The sequence below is a fragment of the Hetaerina americana genome, unplaced genomic scaffold, assembly GCF_022747635.1.
Source record: "Hetaerina americana unplaced genomic scaffold, ioHetAmer1.1.p SCAF_5, whole genome shotgun sequence".
Classification (NCBI taxonomy): Eukaryota; Metazoa; Arthropoda; class Insecta; order Odonata; family Calopterygidae; genus Hetaerina; species Hetaerina americana.
In genome coordinates this window covers 44,312,516-44,331,142 of record NW_027287095.1, presented here as the reverse complement: position 1 = coordinate 44,331,142, position 18,627 = coordinate 44,312,516, and the positions used below count along the sequence as shown (strand labels likewise).

The 18,627-nt window shown below is 36.2% G+C and overlaps 1 protein-coding gene across 1 annotated transcript in view; it reads left to right on the top strand.

Moving 5' to 3' along the window:
• Positions 1–18,627, top strand: part of LOC139693651 (uncharacterized) — a 225,540-nt gene that overhangs the window by 198,110 nt on the left and 8,803 nt on the right. Inside the window, exons 5-7 of the mRNA XM_071591890.1 lie at positions 493–711; positions 15,109–15,354; positions 18,045–18,179. Of these exons, the coding sequence (XP_071447991.1) occupies positions 493–711; positions 15,109–15,354; positions 18,045–18,179 (600 nt within the window). The remainder of the gene's footprint in view (positions 1–492; positions 712–15,108; positions 15,355–18,044; positions 18,180–18,627) is intronic.

Sequence of the window (18,627 nt, the reverse complement as noted above, 5' to 3'; positions counted from 1 at the left end):
TCGACTTATTTCGTTTCAACTATTAACTGGTAAAATAGCAAGTTATGAAATTAATTACGTGTAGATGTATTAATGAATGTTAACCATAATATATGCAAGTAAACTTAAGCTTTCTGCAGAATATTTCGACGTGCGATATCAAATTTTTGGTCATCATTGGGAGCGAGTAATACCCTACACTCCAATATCCTTCAGTTTTGTCACAGTAATAAAGAATGTTCGCCCCTATGATGTAAGGCAAAAAGATGATTGTCAACTCATGTTACCGCCCTATCGCTGGATTTCTTCCACCCCAATTCTCCCGGAAATCCGTCACGGAGAATGACACGTTCCGAAAGAAACGAACACCCCGAGGTCCCACACTGCTGTCCTCCGTCTTATTTTTCCTACCTCTCGGCGCAGACGAAAATATTGACTCCCACTACTTCAATCTCATCCCTTGCTCTCTCTTCTGCCCTACTACGCTCTCTTCGGCTGATGGTGAACCAACAGGTACGTCCTCCCACTCGCTGTCATCGCCTTCCTGTATGTCCGAGTGTCGCGAGAGCTCAAGATGCTTCGAGAAGGGGCCGAGGAGAGCGCTGCCCTCGCCTCCAGGAGCCCCGTGGCGGTCGGTGGCTCCTCCTTGGCGATGGGTAGTCGGGGCCCGGCATCCATTGGTTCGCACAGTCCCCGGGATCTGCCCACGCGGGGACCGCGAGCGGACATGGGGTATGTTCCCGCACTCACTACCCCCCCTCCATACCTTCATCTTCCCCATTCTCCCCCACACGATTCACCTGCTCTCTTTATCGTACAAAGCCTTCGGTCGTTTTTTGCCGAATTCCAGATTTCGTCTACAAGACGATCCATTCAGCGACAAAAAGCGTCTTCGATTCAGAATCCGCCGCGTGAACTCGCTGCTCAATTGTCGGGAGAATGGTGATTTATATTCTATTATTCCCGAATATACAAATGAACACTGCCGCTTGGGAGAGAGAGTCGTTTCAAAGGAATGATTTCTACGAAAATAGACGTTTGGAGTTTTCACAGCCAAGTTGACGATGAAGAGAAGATATAAATAAGGCTCGAAAAATGGCTAATGTCATGAATTAAAAATAGGCCAGCGGGTTTAACAAATATCTCTCCGAGCCGCACATTATAGAACCAGTCACGTTCATGGAGTGATAGCTTTGTCGCAACTGAACTGCTTATAAATCGTTTGATTTGACTTCGGGCCCTTTCTCGCTGTTTTAAGCCGTTCTCCCCTTAAAGTCGCCCCCTGGCACAATAGAGAATATTGCCATTAAAGGTACGTTCTATGAATCTTCCTGATCATATTTTGTCTAGAACTCTTATCTCAAAGTAGCAATTAAAATTCCCTTGATTCTTCTTTAGGGTATCAGAACGATCGCGTTAAATATGCTCATCGTCTATTGGCGGAAGGCAAACGAAAAGAACAAATTTAAAAAAATAAGAAATCATTCGGAACACAATCCTATTTCAGTGCAGCCACTCGCCAAAATACCAAGCTAATTGCTATATGCTCTACGAAGCAATATCTACGCAGATAAGACTAATAAATAGGACGGAATATCGAACGTGAGTCGTCAATATTGGTAGTAGTTAGAGTAGCGTAACCAATAGCCAAACCTCACAGCATCCACTTTCTCAGTAAGTTACGAGTACGTTGTGGCAGATGCTTTAACTTTAAGTGCTTGACGCCATTTATGGATAGCGCCCTACGTATTCCTCTAAGGGCTATTTTCCCGAATAAGAGAAACGATTGTTTCAAAAGGTTAAAAAAGCAATAGCACAGTAATGATATCTCGAAGAGTGACTACTAAGAGAAATTTGACTTCATTTTAAAAGGCTTATTTAAATTATTAACGGAAGTCAATATTAAATAAAATTAAATACAAATACATTACATTCTTGCACAAATGTGTTCAACAGCCCAGACAATTATACACCAATGCAAATAACGACACATGAGTGTCCTTTCTTTGTGTCTCTATATTCTAAAAATCTACATCTGTGTTTTTATATATTTGTGCGTCGCCGAAGAGCGTTCCATTTCGAAGATATTATATATATATATATATATATATATATATATATATATATATATATATATATATATATATATATATATGCTTTCGTAGACGTAACACAGAAGTGCCGAATAGTACAATACACAGTAACACACAATATAGAAACACAAAAAAAGAAGAACACTCACACGTTATTTCTTGATATTTCGACGGAAACAATCCGTCTTCCTCTGAAGATATAGATGATTACTTCTATATCTTCAGAGGAAGACGGATTGTTTCCGTCGAAATATCAAGAAATAACGTGTGAGTGTTCTTCTTTTTTTGTGTTTCTATATTGTGTGTTACTGTGTATTGTACTATATATATATATATATATATATATATATATATATATATATATATATATATATAGATGAGTACACAGATGTAGATTTTTAAAACATAGAAACACAAAGAAAGAACACTCACATATGTAGTTATTATATATATATACATAAATATATACACATACATATATGTATTGACATTTCGACGGCACAACCGTGCGTATATACATATATATGTGTGTATATATATATATATATATATATATATATATATATATACACACATACATACATACATACACACATATACATATGGGAAGTCAAATGATAACCGAACACCCGCTACAGCAACCAGTCCGCGCACCAACAACACCAACATAATGAAACAACTGCATGCGCCTCTAGGTTTTCACTATGCAGTCCTCCTAGAACAGCGATGGCAGTATCCATACGTAAAAAGCTAGCTTTTAGCGGACTACGTGTTATGCCGGGTGGTCCGTTTTCATTTGACTCCCCCAATGCACTCAAATGTGAAACTTATAAAATGGCATTTATATGTCAGATGCAGAGGAATTTCAACATCAGATTCAAAAACTAAAGAGAAGTTGAGATGGATCAACCGGCAATATTTGTTGACGAGGATATGAAGAAGTCTTTTCGCGGAGGAATCACGCTCGTTCCCGTTTTCCTGAGCTAAATAAAGAAAAACCGCATTTTGTGAGCTAAAGAAATTGGAAATAGTGAAACAGAATCAGCAGGGTCAGTTTTTCAATCACGAAGTATTATATTACCTACCTTCTGCACTTCTCTCAAAGTCGATAACCCAAATGGTTAACGCCTGTCCTTCTTAACCCAACCCACTCCCTCATCCTCCTCTAACCCTTTCCACCTTAGCATATCTGTATATATACTACCTTGATCAAAAAGTTCCCGGAATAACCACCGTGTGGCGCTCCCATCGTTCCGATTTGAGTTCTGTTTTTTTTGTTAAATTGGTACATCTGTTGTTGATATTCCCTTTAAATCTTAGTGTCATAACTTGACATTTGCAAAAGTTACGGTCGGTTTTCGGTATGTCCATCAGTGCTTCCTGCGATTTTTCCATTACTTCCTCTCGGCTGCTAAAACGCGTTCCCCGTAATGGTTTTTTAACTCGATTGAACAGAAAGAAGTCACAGGGAGCCAAATCAGGTGAATTCGGTGGCTGTTGGATGGTATTTGTTGCATTTTTCGTCAAAAAATTACGAATAATGATAGCACTGTGCGACGGTGCGTTATCATGGTGCAAAATCCACGAGTTTTCTGCCCACATTTCTGGTCTCTTTCGGCGAATTGCTTCACGCAAACGTCTCATAACGCCCAAATAATACTCTTTGTTTACTGTCTGGCCTTCTGGCAAAAATTCATGATGCACTACACCGTTGTAATCCATGAAAACCGTCAGCATTGCCTTCTTTTTTGACTGAAAACGACGTGGTTTTTTTGGTCTCGGCTCATTTGGTGAACGCCATTCACTTGCCTGATGTCTGGATTGCGTGTCGTACTCATAAACCCACGTCTCGTCTCCAGTAATGATCCTTTTGATGAATGTGGGATCGGATTCAGCCTCGCGATATCATGTCTTTTGCGACGTCAACACGGTCTCTTTTTTGCATGAAATTGAGGTCTTTTGGCACCAACTTTGCTGCTACACGACGGAAACCCAAATCATTAACCACAATGTCTTGGGCGGATCCATAGGCAATGTTCAAGTCCTCCGCTATTTCTCTGATGGTTAATTTGCGGTTATTGACCAACATTTCTTTTACTTTATCAATTTTTTCACCGACTTTCGATGTCGATGGTCTGCCACTGCGTTCATCATCTTCGATTGACTCACGACCACTCCTGAACCGCTCGTGCCACTGGTAAACGACCGTTTTTTTTAGAGAATCGTTGCCGAAACACTTTTCCAACATTTCCAACGTCCGTGCGCCACTAAATCCGTTTTTTACGCAAAATTTAATACAAGTTCGTTGTTGCAAATTTAAATCCATTTCTGCAATTGTAAAAAATCGCCAACACACACAGAGATAGATGTACTCTTGGCTACGTAACTTTTGCAAATGTCAAGTTATGACACTAAGATTTAAAGGGAATATCAACAACAGATGTACCAATTTAACAAAAAAAACAGAACTCAAATCGGAACGATGGGAGCGCCACACGGTGGTTATTCCGGGAACTTTTTGATCAAGGTAGTATATATATATATATATATATATATATATATATATATATATATATATACATATCTATATCTTCGAAATGGAACGCTCTTTGTCGACGCACAAATATATAAAAACACAGATGTAGATTTTTAAACATAGAGAGAATAAGAAAGGACACTTGATAATTTATCGCGTCGAATCTTTCATACAAAATTAAATCGCTTTTCAACTTACAACCAATATCTATATAAAAAATGAGCATTTTCTTTTGTTTTTCTTTCTTTCTTTTATAACTTTCCGGGTAGCTTGCATTTTTCGCTGCTCTATTCGATCACAAATTTTGAGCAGCTGAAAAGATCAAAATATATTTAGGGCATAAGCTTGAGGAAATGAGAGTATTAGCCAACTTTGACCCAATTTAGTTTTAAATTGATGAATAACTATGATAAAAAATCTAAGAATTTTATTTTTCCATCAACATAATAGTAGTTACAAATTTTAAAATGTAATCAAAGATCCCTATGGGAATATTACTGGCCTAAGACAATAGATTTTATTTATTATTAATTAATTTCTCATAATATCTGTTGCAGGATGTAAAACGTTGACTGACTGTAACCTCTTAAGATATTTCGCCCTTTTTCGTAGCGGCACTGAATGAAAACTAGTCGCTCAAGTCATTGAGGATGATAACGTCAATAAACATACAAGTTTTGTGGACGAAATTGACGAAAATGAAAAACCTTTACCAATTTTCACCGTCCCCGCTTCCCTTTCCTAAACTATTTCCTTCTCATTAGACCGTTTCGCCTCCCATACTTTTTTCCTTTACTTGAGATGACATCCTTCCTCTTGAATATATCCACCCGAAAGCCCCCTCCGCAACCAACTCCCATGCCATCCTTCCCATCCTTGAGTGAATAAAAAGATTTTCTAAAGCTCCTTGTGCTCCTTTGATGACGAGAATACAAAGGCAGATATTATATTAAAAGTTGTAGAGCATCACATAGTTCTTCATTAAAAATAAAGTCAAGTTTGTGGAAAGCCAGTCAGGTATTACACTCATTTTAGAACCGCCACCATCACTACTTGCTCTCTTATCTTCATCCTTCCCATCACTAACTCTCCTAACCCCTTTCCCCGACCTCGTGCCTTCACCTCTCTGCTCCACAGACACCACATATCCGATCCACATCCAATGGTACTCTAATTGATTTCAAGATACCCGTATGTCTCCGGGTTCAGTTGCTGTTTGTGTTTTTGAAAAAACAGTTTTGAAAACACAATTGAAAAACAATTGTGTTTTCTTACTATTTTTGACTAATTATGCCACTTCAAGCTTCTGGGAACTTAAGTTCATCAAGTAAACTAGTCACTTAAACCATCTGGCCACATTTGAATAAAGGCAGTAATTTGGCAGAGATTTTTTTACGAAAACTATCCCTGACTAGCAATTATTTCGTGGAGGTCTGAAAAGAAAATTCCACTGGATGCTGAGCGGAAGATACAGTACTAGTTCTGTAGTTCCAGGAGTTTTGGGAGAGAATATAATATTGTGTGTAATTTTTCATAATAAAATAGCTCCTTTATGCACGTTTCAAACTCTCAAAAGAGGTTTCCGACTCGATATTTTCCACCCAATTCTGGTTAACGGTCAATATTTTTCGCACCCCTGATTTTCACAAAATAGCCACTGCGTCATGTTTAAACAAGTCTTTCTGTCATTAATACGATATATGAAGAAAAAACATGCATACAGTATAGGGATATAGAAAGAGATCCCTCGAGTCGTCGCGTTTCTACAGCATCTAATAAAATGGTTAACAAATGATTTAGTTGAAATCAGATGGTAATGAAAACCTAGTGATAAAAATGTTCCCACAAGGACTTCCTAAAATATCCAACATCACCAGATAACCAAACGTACTTTTATCCAAAGGCGGCAAGTCGTTTCTACCCAATCAGATTTTTTATTAAGTGTTTTTTCACGTTGTAATCACTTCGCTACTAAGTCTTCCTGTGGGTAAAATGTAAAAACTGATTCATTTTAATTAAAACAGACTTGAACCGCCTCCCGAGAAAGGTAAGTCAAGTTCTCTCGTGACGTTGCATTCTGAAGGAAGTCTATCACATAAAACTTTTAACTATAAATTTAGAGTCAGTTTTATTGATTCGAGGATTCCGGTCACGAGTCCCGTGAGGTGTGATTTTATGCTTACTGGAAGGGAGTGAGAAATAGAATGATAGCATAAGGAAAGGAGCGATCCCCCGTACTCTGAATTTGTGAATCACATGCCTCAAGGATTAGTTCGTGATTAACCCTACCCTTACCAGTCAAAATCAACTGCGTTTGGTTAATTACCACGGTTGGTCGGATCCTCCCCAGTCTGATTCAATCCTTGAATCTACAAATTTTTAGCTTTGCAGATGAGAAAATTTAAATTTTCATGGAGATCCACAATGTATATGCCCCACACCATTTCCCATTGATTAAAAGGCATACGAGAAGATGTAAATCATCCCGAAAAAGTAGACGCATGCAGAAAGGATGAAAGTTTTTATCCGTCTTGAGTCGAGTTCATTATTGGTCTGCCAAAAAGCATCGCCAACGAACGTAAAAACTGAAAATAAATGTACACCAATTTTCATATAACCCCACCACAATCCGATGGTCAAGATTCTACATGCAATGAGTTTTAACGATGAGAAAATTTGACGAAAAGTTCCGGAAATATATGAATCCTCATTAGTATAATGTAAAAAGATACACATTGAAGAATGAATATTAAATTCTAATTCACTGGCTATAAATTAACCGTATTCATCACGACCTCTTGCATCCACATAAAAAAATGATGAGATCCGAAGAGTAATTTTAGTTTTTAATGCAGTTGTAGTTAAGACAAATAAGAAACAAAGGGCCTAAGATATTTTGGAGGGCATCGCATTGATACATCATAATATTTTATTCTAAAGTACTGCCAATAAAAGCATCATTCCATGCAATGAATACTTGGCTTCGGACATTAACCGTTTTGATTGCATAAATTGTTTAAATAAAACGTGGAAAACATGTGCGTAGATATTTTTCTCACAAGATATGATATTGGGTTCTATTAATTTCATTACTTAATAAATCAACTAAAAAGATAAATAAAAATATGCTTATTTTACTAGAATTAATGCTCAAACTCAAGTTTTTAAAGTGCTTAGACAACAAGAGCATATTTCACAAAATGACAAGCCGATTTACAAAGAACGTAAAAATGTTCGTAAATGGCATATGAAAATATGTCAAATCTGTCTTGTGAAATCTGTCCTGTGCTGATAGCAGAGACATGTTATGACTAGGTTCCACAAAGTTAAACCACATTTACTTGATAATTGGCTTGTAATTTTTGATAAATGCACACCAGATTTCGTGAACTTAAATTTCTTGGATTACTATTCTGTTTTCCTTTCATTATTTAACGACCCCTCCTCTTGAATTCCAGAAGCAATATCCTAAGAAAGAGTATTTTTCTTTTAAGATACTTTAAAAAAAATTTAAAGAGTAATCTTATTCAATTATTTTAGAACATATATTCAAAATTAGAATTGTTTGATGGTTACGTATACGATACTAATCAATGTTTATTAGCATTACTATCACAGTCCATCAACGAAAAGTCTATTTCCGAGTTCAAGGAAGAATGTAAACTTTAGTCCCCGTGCTTATTGCAAATAAAACGATGATGGAATAGCACAGTTAAAAATTGAAGATGTAAACATTTGGCTGTGATTTTTCACGCGGACTTGGCAGCTTTATTCTTGACAGTATAATATTAATCAGATTACACATTCATATTAATCCGGCCATTTTCTTCAGTAATGAAAGTCACGGGATCAAAAGTTTTAGTTTTGTATGTATCAACAGCATTTCTGGTGCGGAACATTAACATGTTCAAAGTTTACCTTAGAATCCAATTAAATCAAAGCTAATGTCTCACACTCTGCCAATAAATGAAAGGAAAAAGAATAAATGGGAAGACGTAAACTATATCGTTAAAATATAATTTTCAAAAGAGATTTTGGTGAAATTCTCACGATTCAATTTTTTATCTTTCTTAGTTGAAAATATATCTTTCTCTGAAAAGAATCATTTATAATACAAATTGTAAAAGTCACAAACTTATGTTAAAGTTTCATATCATGCTAATTAAAAGTATGCGTATTTTTTTGTTACGATGTTAAGGCTTTTCCGAAAAACAATTTACTTAGAGTAGTTCATTACGAAAGTATGTTTTGACATAGAAGCGATAATCAATGAAATTTGCTACACTAAAGAATATAATTTTCTTCTCTCTCAAACAGAAACTTCTCATTTTGATTTATTTTGTGCGGTACGCTTATCAATCTTCTCGTTCGTCCGGTAGCAAAGGTTCTCAAGTGATCAACATTAATCAACCAATTTACTAATCAATCAGAATAATCGGCACAGCATTGTTTGTTTTCGTTCGGGACCTCAAAAGATTACATCAGCGTTTCCAAATGCAAAGCCAGCAGATTGTTAAACAAAGCCTTTTCTTTCACCCGAACTTCTTTCCCCGATGAATATTCATTAAACTCGTTAAAACCCAATGTTTTACACCCACGACAAACATTATTCTCATGTTTACAGGCCCATTTCCAGTTCCCAGCTTCCTTTAAACTGTGGTAAAGAAATACTTCAATATCTAACTATCAATACTGAACATACTACCTTTTGAGCGTGGGCTGATAACGTATTTAAAAATGAATTTTTAATAACGCCATTATTTGCATATTTTGCCTTCAGATAAATATATTTCGAAGAGTTTTACCATACATTTTCTCCGTAAATGTATTTTTCACATTATAATCACTCTTATAGCTGATTTTTCTTTCTACTGGTGGCTTTAACCCGATTATATCAAAAGTTCTACCAAAACTTATTCCTGTAAACTTAATAAAAAATGATATTTCCTGTGATTAATAGCGTCAATTTAACATAATTATATCGAAATGATATTGAAAGAAGTGCCATTCAACTGAAAAAGTCAAAAACTCCTATTGAATTTCACAAAATCTCCCCAAATAAACATTGTAAACTCCTTACTTCCAAACTTTTCCAGGTAATTAGTAGTAGACTGGAAAGAGGAAAGTTCTAGCGTCAGTTTCTAAATTTTATGGATAACGGATATTTTTATATTATCTTCTAATTACCCAACCTGAGATGTGAACCTTCAGTTTACGATGACGTGTATCAGAGGAAACTCATAACAAAGAGAAGGAAATATAAAGTCCCATAAAGTTGGAGTTTTAACACACAGGTGACTAATTATGATCACATTAGAAACCAGATATATTTCAATTCCGAAAACTATTAAGATGCACGTGCAGGTCCATAATTTTCAATTTTCTGTATCAAAATACATACATATTTTTGTTAGCAATTATTACGAGAGGCTGAAGACATTTTCGTCCGGAGGTTAACATTTTATCCAATGGTACACAAATTCTTCCGCCTTTGAATAGCAGAACTCCTTTACTGATTGGATTCAAGTTAATTCTTCGGTACAATGTTGCTTGTCACCCTCCCATGTCTAACTTAAATAAAATTCCTCCCGTACCCGTTAAGGTGGCTATAACCTCCAACGGTGAATGTCTATCGAAATATTGATTATAATTATTAATAAGTGCCTGTTACAAAACTTGTGTTAACCTATATTGAGAGGAGAATCAAATCCCGGAATTTGATAGACCGCGAGCTTCTTATCCACTCATCACCTTCAACTTTTGCTCCGTTGGAGTATTGATCAACACAATGAGTCAACTTTATCCCAACATTTTAAACATTTGCACGTGTTACAGTTTGATAAAACAATTCAATGACGTATTGTCACAAATTTTATAAATATGTACACCAAGAACTGGGACTTTCGTGACGCCATACGGCATATTTAATCCAGCAATAAGCATAACTATCCCCTAAAATGTGTGATAACTATTAATGAACGTGATTGACAGTATTTTCGGAGCATTTCCGGTTTCTTCCTCAAGGTTTAATTAAATTCGTTTATGCCCTAATAATTAAGTATACTACATTTTTTGCATACAGACCTTTATTTTTGAGCTAAAGTATATGTAGCAACAACTTTACCAAAAAGCTCCTAGGTAGATTCTTTCAAAAGTGAAAAATGCTGCATATCATTCGTACGTATTAAACGGCGGTTGTCAATCATTATTCATTAATTCATCTTAAAAATGGTTTAGGTCTCTCTGCATTATTATATTCCACATCCAACTAGTTACTGCCATCCGATTTTGTTTAATTATAGAAAGAGTAATTATGCCTCCTAAACAATTTTTTCACATATCAGTTGCAAACATACGTTTGGTGCATTACTAAAGTTGTTTGACACCCTAACGAATAAAAAATATTTCTTGGAGATTGGCATTGCGGTTAATAATGGTCGTGCAATTAACAGCATCACTTCCCTTTGGTTACTCTACGCAGGAATAATATTCCTTTAATTACAACTCATTTTCGATCTCATTATCACAATATGAAAATTCTCTTTACCGCTTTTGTGCAGGACTGAGTATTTGCAGTTCCGACTCTGTCACTCAATTAAATAGGCAGTAACGAGGGACGACGAAGCAAAGGAATATCTTCAATTATTCCTTTCACTTTCATCTCCAACGTTTGGCAGGGGTGAAAAAAATTTTGAATCAGTTAACTGATCCACGTCCAAACCCGTACGCTGTTAAATGATGGCACCGAAGCGAATTCTCGAAACAGAAATAAAAACTCCACAATTATATCAGAAAGGAGACGGTAGATTCGTTTATGGGCGCAATTTTTCGGTCCCTCCTTATATTCGTTTTCAATTAGGCCACTACCCTTTTCACATTTTCTTTATTAAGTACTGATACATATGTAGAAATTATTCCGATGCAACAATACTATATGTGACAAACCTATGTGTGTTACCTATTGATTTGAAATGTAAAAGTCACGATTGCGATTCGAAGAAAAATATGCAAGTATATTAAGAAAGTATTGTTAAAATAATTATTGGCAAAACAGTTCCCTAAGAATTAGCTGACGTATGCAATGGCAAATAAATGCAAGACTTATTTAAACCAATTCTTATCTTAGTATTCAAAAAAACGTTCCTAAAAAGTCAAGTATTGCATCCAAAGTCACAAGCACAATATATTTTACCCGGTTAGTAATGGAATATTTTGAAACTGATGGTCGACCTTTGAAATTAATGATTTGGTTTTCTTACTTCGATCAGGAAATACATCAGGGTAGTAAGTATATGTATAATGGAACTTAACATCAGAATATACTGGTGCATCATGGAGAGTTCCTTTCTCGTATCTCCCCCCCCTACTATTTCCACCTCGTTCTACTCTGGGGCTCTAACCTCTATGGCTCGAACCGTCATTACCAAATATTAAAGAGTCATAATTTAGTCATTTTGAAACAGTAGCAGTAAATCCCGCTGAAAAGATATATCGCTGTACTTCTTCTTTATGAAGTCAAAACATGAGGATTTATTTTGAAATATATACTTTAATTTGTTCATTGATTGACAAAGAAAACACGATGGGAGATTTTAACGCAAAAATGCAAAGGAATTGGCTAGATAGCAAAAAGTCGACACCCTAGTGGGCAAGGAAGTGAGGGAATTCTAAGGATATAGAAACGTAAAATGGTTCCAAATTAAAGGAAGACGGCAAAAATGTATTTATGGAGCCGGATAACATCCTGGAAAGGTAAAACAATTTTTGTACTTCATGGAAAGCATTATAGACAGTTTAAGGCTCGTATGATGCCAAACACCTTGGAATTCAAGAGAGAAAATGTCACGCAGATGAGGAAAATGTAGCTATAGAAACCCTACATAGTGAGATAGAAAAACCGTTACGTAACATAATTAATTTAAAGGCTCTTGGAATTATCTTATTTCTGTATAATTACTCGATGGTATAGAAATTGATGGAAGGCAGTTTTAATGCTAAAAAATATCATGAGGGAATCAGACAGAATGAATCGTTATATTAACATCAATTAATTTCCAACTTATAATTACAAGAATGAGTAGTGCTCGGGAAAAAATAACAGTAAGTTCAAATTTTCTGTCAAAGGAGGTTATACTGAGATATCACCAGAAGAGTTGAAAATAAAGTAAACAATTACTTAAGAACTTACTCCTTAAGTACTATAACTTTGAGTTTTACAAAGGGATAAGTAGCGGATGAAGCCACAGTTATAAAGGTGCATTTATCGAGGGAAATAATGGAAAGAATGTACGGCTTGTATAGGTGCATCGTCTTAGCGGATTTTGAGGAAGCGCTGGACAGATTATAGTTTACAAAACTAGTAAAATTAATGAAATTAAATTTCAAGGATAGGCATTTCGTCCCCGCTATGGACTGAATCAAAAGTATGAAAATCAAGATCCAAAAGGGATGCAGGACGGAAATGTAAACAGATTGGTGACTAATACCGTATTTTTTCAGCTATACAATTATGCCGACAGATTAGTATGAGAATTATGCTTAATATCAGAAATGACAATAAGAGGGAATGTTAAGTCAGGCTTATGGATGATAAATCTTTATTCAAATTGCCAGCCAAAGCATCACAGCTATTGTTGAGCAAAATATGGGATCAGTGTAAGATGCGTGGAATTAATTTGAATCATTATAAAGCGAAAGTATGGAGATTATAAAAAAATATCAATGCTTACTTAAGGAAACAAATTAGGATGACAGAGGGGGCGAAGCGGTTCATTTTGGTGAGCAGTACAGCAACGACTTGGAAGACCTTAAGAGAATATTGTGATTTAGCAAAATGAGAGCACAGTGAAAGAGGAGGAAAATGTTGATGTGGACTCTATTTAAGTTAAGAAGCAAAGACAAAGTTCGTTTTGACTTTGATATAGGGGATTATTTTTTATCATTCCATAACTTTGTCTTTTAGACAAGGGGATCAACGTAGATAGGATATTTTCGAGATGTTGGCGCGGAGAAAGATGGGGAGATAAACGACATTGGGATAACAAAAACGAATAATGTTAGATATGGACGTGAAAGAGAGGAAGTTGGTGAAAAATTTCGAAGAACACAGAAGTTGATGGAGGAAATATTAAGGAGTAGTGGGATTTTGAAGGCATGAGCGGGTATAAGCGGAAAATTGGGAGGTATATATAAGCACACACACATACATAAAAGGAAAGCATGTGGCAGACAAAATGAAGGGGGGAGATAATGAGATGAAGCAGACATCAAGGTCGAAAATACGAGTTTTGGCTGAGCAGAAAACCCCTTCGAAAGTTTACGACGTTATGTCATAATACTAAGAGATAGCCCTACTCCTACAAGCCACCTATGATCATAAGCTTGTTTGGCTTGGTATTTATTTTCCGAAGAGGTATTTTCTCCCGGAATTTGCCTATCATGTTCTCTGTTCAAAAAGCAGTACGTGTTTGAATGTAGCGAATTGCCGAAATTTATTATTGATTAACGAAATAATACAATTTCTTTCAGTAGCTTCTTCATAATTAATGGCACGGTGAATTAATTTGAGTATCCTACAATAATTAAGATACGCGCTGAAAGTTGTCGTTGGGGAATATAGCCAAACTTGAAAACCTCTCTCAATACAATACGATAATATACACCTTCGTGAGTCTATGCTAAAGCATAGTTACTCAGGTGTACATAACTGAATGACAAACAAAACGCCTACTTCAACATGAAGAGATATAGAGATTTTTCACAACCAAATATTTTGAAGTCAGGTAGCGGACGTGCACACAATAACTTTTAGAAAAAGTGAATAGGTATGTCAACAGGATCACTTAGTTTAAACAAATATTCCAAGAATTTTATACATACTTGTCAACAGGTATTACCTCGCATATCATCACATTTAGATGTTATATCTAAATAGAGCACTTTTATCGAAATAAAATTGATACGTTATTTAAACGCTTCGTTGTCCAGCATCCAAAAACACAGCTTTCTAGAAAATTTTAAAATACGGATGAATTTGTACATGCCTAAACACGGTTGATTATATATAGTTAATGTCCTAATTTATACACACTTTATATTTGCGGAAAACTGTATAACCTCATAAATAATAAAAATTCATCAACAAATATTTTGAGCACATCATATCGTTTTAAATAAACATTAAATAGAAGAGAAGGAAATGAAAGCATTCCAAATTTTAATGTATATTCGTTTGATAGATTCGGAGATGGAAATTTGCCGAATAATTTGTCATAAGAGATAATTCATTGCATTATGCGAGAAAGAGCGTCACATGAGACGTTAAACCGTTGTCCCTCAGGACTCCTTTCGATAGGAATGGCAACGGCTTTCCCTCCACCATCTCTCCACTCCCAATTTATCCTCCTCGGCATTATCCAGTCCCTATTCCCAACGGCCTTCCCAGTGACCCCAGCCAGTCGCTTGCCTCCCCTTTAACTACTGCTATGCTTCAACACGCAGGCGTTCCACCTCCTCTTGCGCCATGTCCGGGGACCTGGAGTCGGGAAGAGAGACCTTGGCGACGGGGAGCAGGGGCGGCAGCACGCGAGGGAGCCATCGCAGAGGTAGCGGGCTCGGTTACTGGGAGGAGGAGGTTGACACGCTGGAGGCGGAGGTGGACGTCCGGAGGGAGCAGAGGACGCAGAAGTACCTGATCGCCATGGTGGTCGTCTTCGCCGTTTGTCTCTTCCCACTCATGGTGCTCAGGTGAGAAGGGGTGGAGGGGGTATCGAGAAAGGGAGGCGTCGTACCCATGCTGTTGCCGCAAGGGTACAAGTTTGGATAAAAGTTTATAATACACTGAGAGCATTTCCTGGATTGGATTGGAGCACTGAATTGGATACAGTACCCTGGGGAGCACTTTTGTTCCGAAAATGTGAATAAATTATGTAAATCAGAATATATTTCAATACTATCGGTGATAAATATCTAATATTTTACTTGAGTATGCGTTTGTTGGTCAACGGTAGTAATAACATACGTTTTATGAATATAATAATGAGCTTGTATGAATCAAATATAGTTATTTAACGCTGTAAATTTGTTCTGTAACTTTGGAGAATTTTCTGCGGCCTACAAAATATTGAGAAATTCCAGAACAGGCGAATATAAAACGAACCCCGGTATTTTCACTTTTTACGCCTACTTATATAAATACTATATATTTAAAAGCGTTTTTCCCATATAAATTGCAAACTGCTTTATAAATGACCACATTAGCAAATTCTATACCATGAGTTGATTGTTAGGTTGTTAATGGTTAACCAGCCCTAATCTTCGACTCCTCCCGAAGTCTCTAGCCCTTCGACTCATACTCTGAATTGTGTAAAAAAAAATGAACTGACGTACCAAATTTTCCAATTATAATACAGTCATCGAACGCAATTAAATAACTGGCTTACCTTATTTAAAATACAAATACCAAATCGCCTATGCATCACAGCCTTGAATTTGAATTCCGATTATATAATAAATGGTGAAGCTCATATGATCCTAAACTAACCCTTATGTAAGTGAAATTAAGGAATTCAGAATAGGGGACCAGATAATTTCCCTGTCTACAGAATTCTGATGCTGAAATGTTGCACAATTCCGGCGTTAATATCGGTTTCCTCTCCTAACCTCAGCAAGATTTAACCAGGAACTCTCCGATCAACAACCGAGTATTGTTTTACCGAAAATCTAATTCCTAGGAAACGATGTCCGGTAATGGCTTTCAAGGAGCAAAGGCTCTGTATTCCTAGAGTCAATATAGGTACAATGAGTGAAAATAGGGATAAAATAAGCCTATATAGGCCATATTGGCATTAACTTTATTTGGACCCCTATCCATACGCCTCCTCATGCTTCTCCGCTTCATCGTGCGTCATAAAGCCAACAATATAAGTACCCTCCCACTTCTATAGTACAAGTGCTGATGCATAATATAGCTCTCCATATCTTGCACGATCAACAAAAAATTCCGAATAACTTAGGACTAAAACTTTATAAGCGTAGTGCTTATAAAATTTCATTTCATGAATAAATCTAGTTAGTTTACTAACTACTTACACGCTACGAGTCACTAAAAGATTATGTGATTTTGAACTCGAGAGTTGAGATTTTAGTCCCGTAGTTACTGTTGAGCTTGGTGATTCCCTTGGCGTCAGTTGGGGAAAAGATGAAATTTGGGAATAGAAACTACGGTAAAGCATCTTAAACATTGAACAAGTATTTTAAATATTAAGGTACGCTCAAATACTACGCTATATTTACAGAAGAAGGCTACAGAAACCATTCAAAATATACAAGTACATACTTGTATAGCATGCACCCTTTTTCTAACATATGGATGCATTACGTGAACTGTTTAATAATTGAGCTTGATGCTATTGGTGTTTCACTGCAATTGATGTTTGATTTCATGAAGTTTGTACTTAAAAAAATCAAAAAGGTGAAAGAAAAGAATCGTTTAGCTTAATAAGCTAGAGCCAAAGCATTGAAGCCAAAATCACATACGCTAAACTTAAATAAAATGAAATGGCGAAGAGAATTAAACAATAATAATTATAAAAGAAAATATAGGTTATGCAAGATAAATCATCGCGAACTAGAGGTGGAGGTTTTCTATTTCATTAAAACTTAATGAAAGAAGGAGGTATTCAAAATAATTATGGTCAAAGACGCTTTACCTTACGCTCCAGCCTTGTTTACGAATCAATGGCTCCCCATTACCATATAACAATTTTAAAAAAGAGTCAGGGTATCAGTTTTGGCTCGTTTTTTTCCTATATCTTTTTTATCCGTTTTTCTCATCAGCCGAAAGGGCTTTCATGTGCACTCAGACCTTTTAAAATAGGTTTAGAACCGACCCAACTGTTTTGCAAGGTGAAGTTTCGAACGGTGTAAATTAACTAGTGCATCTATAAAAAACAATGTCACCTTATTTTTCCTAAATGAGAGAGTATTCTATTTTGGAAGGCCTTCCACTGACCCCAAACACCCTTAAGTTCCTTCTATTAAGGATAGTTTCATTTTCCTTTTTCAGTGCACTTTATCCTTCATACGCGCAGAGTTCGTTGCAGAAAATAAAATGCGTAAAACTGTTAAAATAATCCCGTAAGGTTAAACCATTAGTGCTGCCTGGAGAGCAAAAGATATCAAAACAACTTGACTGGAAAATCCTTTATCGGTAGATAAAGGCGCAAATGCAAAGGGAAGGGAACGAAGATCAACGTCCAAAGTGCATTTACTTTCTCGGCTTTCTGAACCAATAATGATTTATTTTGATTGTACTTATTAAAAAAATGATCGTATCCGATCTCTTGTTTGTTCCTAAGTAAAAACTTGATTCCGTTGAAATAGTTGAATTTTGGTCATTTTGCTTCCATATTGAATTGCTTTTATCTTAATTACAGGCTGGCGAAACTGGCTCTAACGGAGACATACGAGAACAGCGGACATTTTGACATAGCGTTCATAACCTTTGTGTGGGTTGCTTTCCTGCCGACGCTTTCAACCCCATGCCTCTATTACGCTTGGAGCCTCAACAGGTATTATATATATTTCTAGCTGTTCCGTGAGCCTGCATCCATTGAGCATTTGTTAGATACATAGCATACATTTTTGAAAACTCGCTCTTCTCACTCATTAATACCGTTTGCGATGATATTTCAACTATTATTTTGACTTAAATGATAACAACGTTTACTCTTAGTAGGAATACCTATTGATGCCTCCATGAATGCTAATTTATTCTCCCTTTTTCTCATTATTTGTATGTATAATTTTATTGCTCACTCATCGTTACCCTTCCATCACGCTTCTACAAAAAATCCCTTCTTTATACGGTATGTATGGAAATATTCCTTCTATATTTGGCCTTTCCTTCATCATTTGGTAAGATATGGTAAAAACAATAGTAAAAATAAATTAATAAAATGTTAAGACAGTGTGCACACATTGATAAAGTGACGAGTGATGATTTTCCATAAGCACATC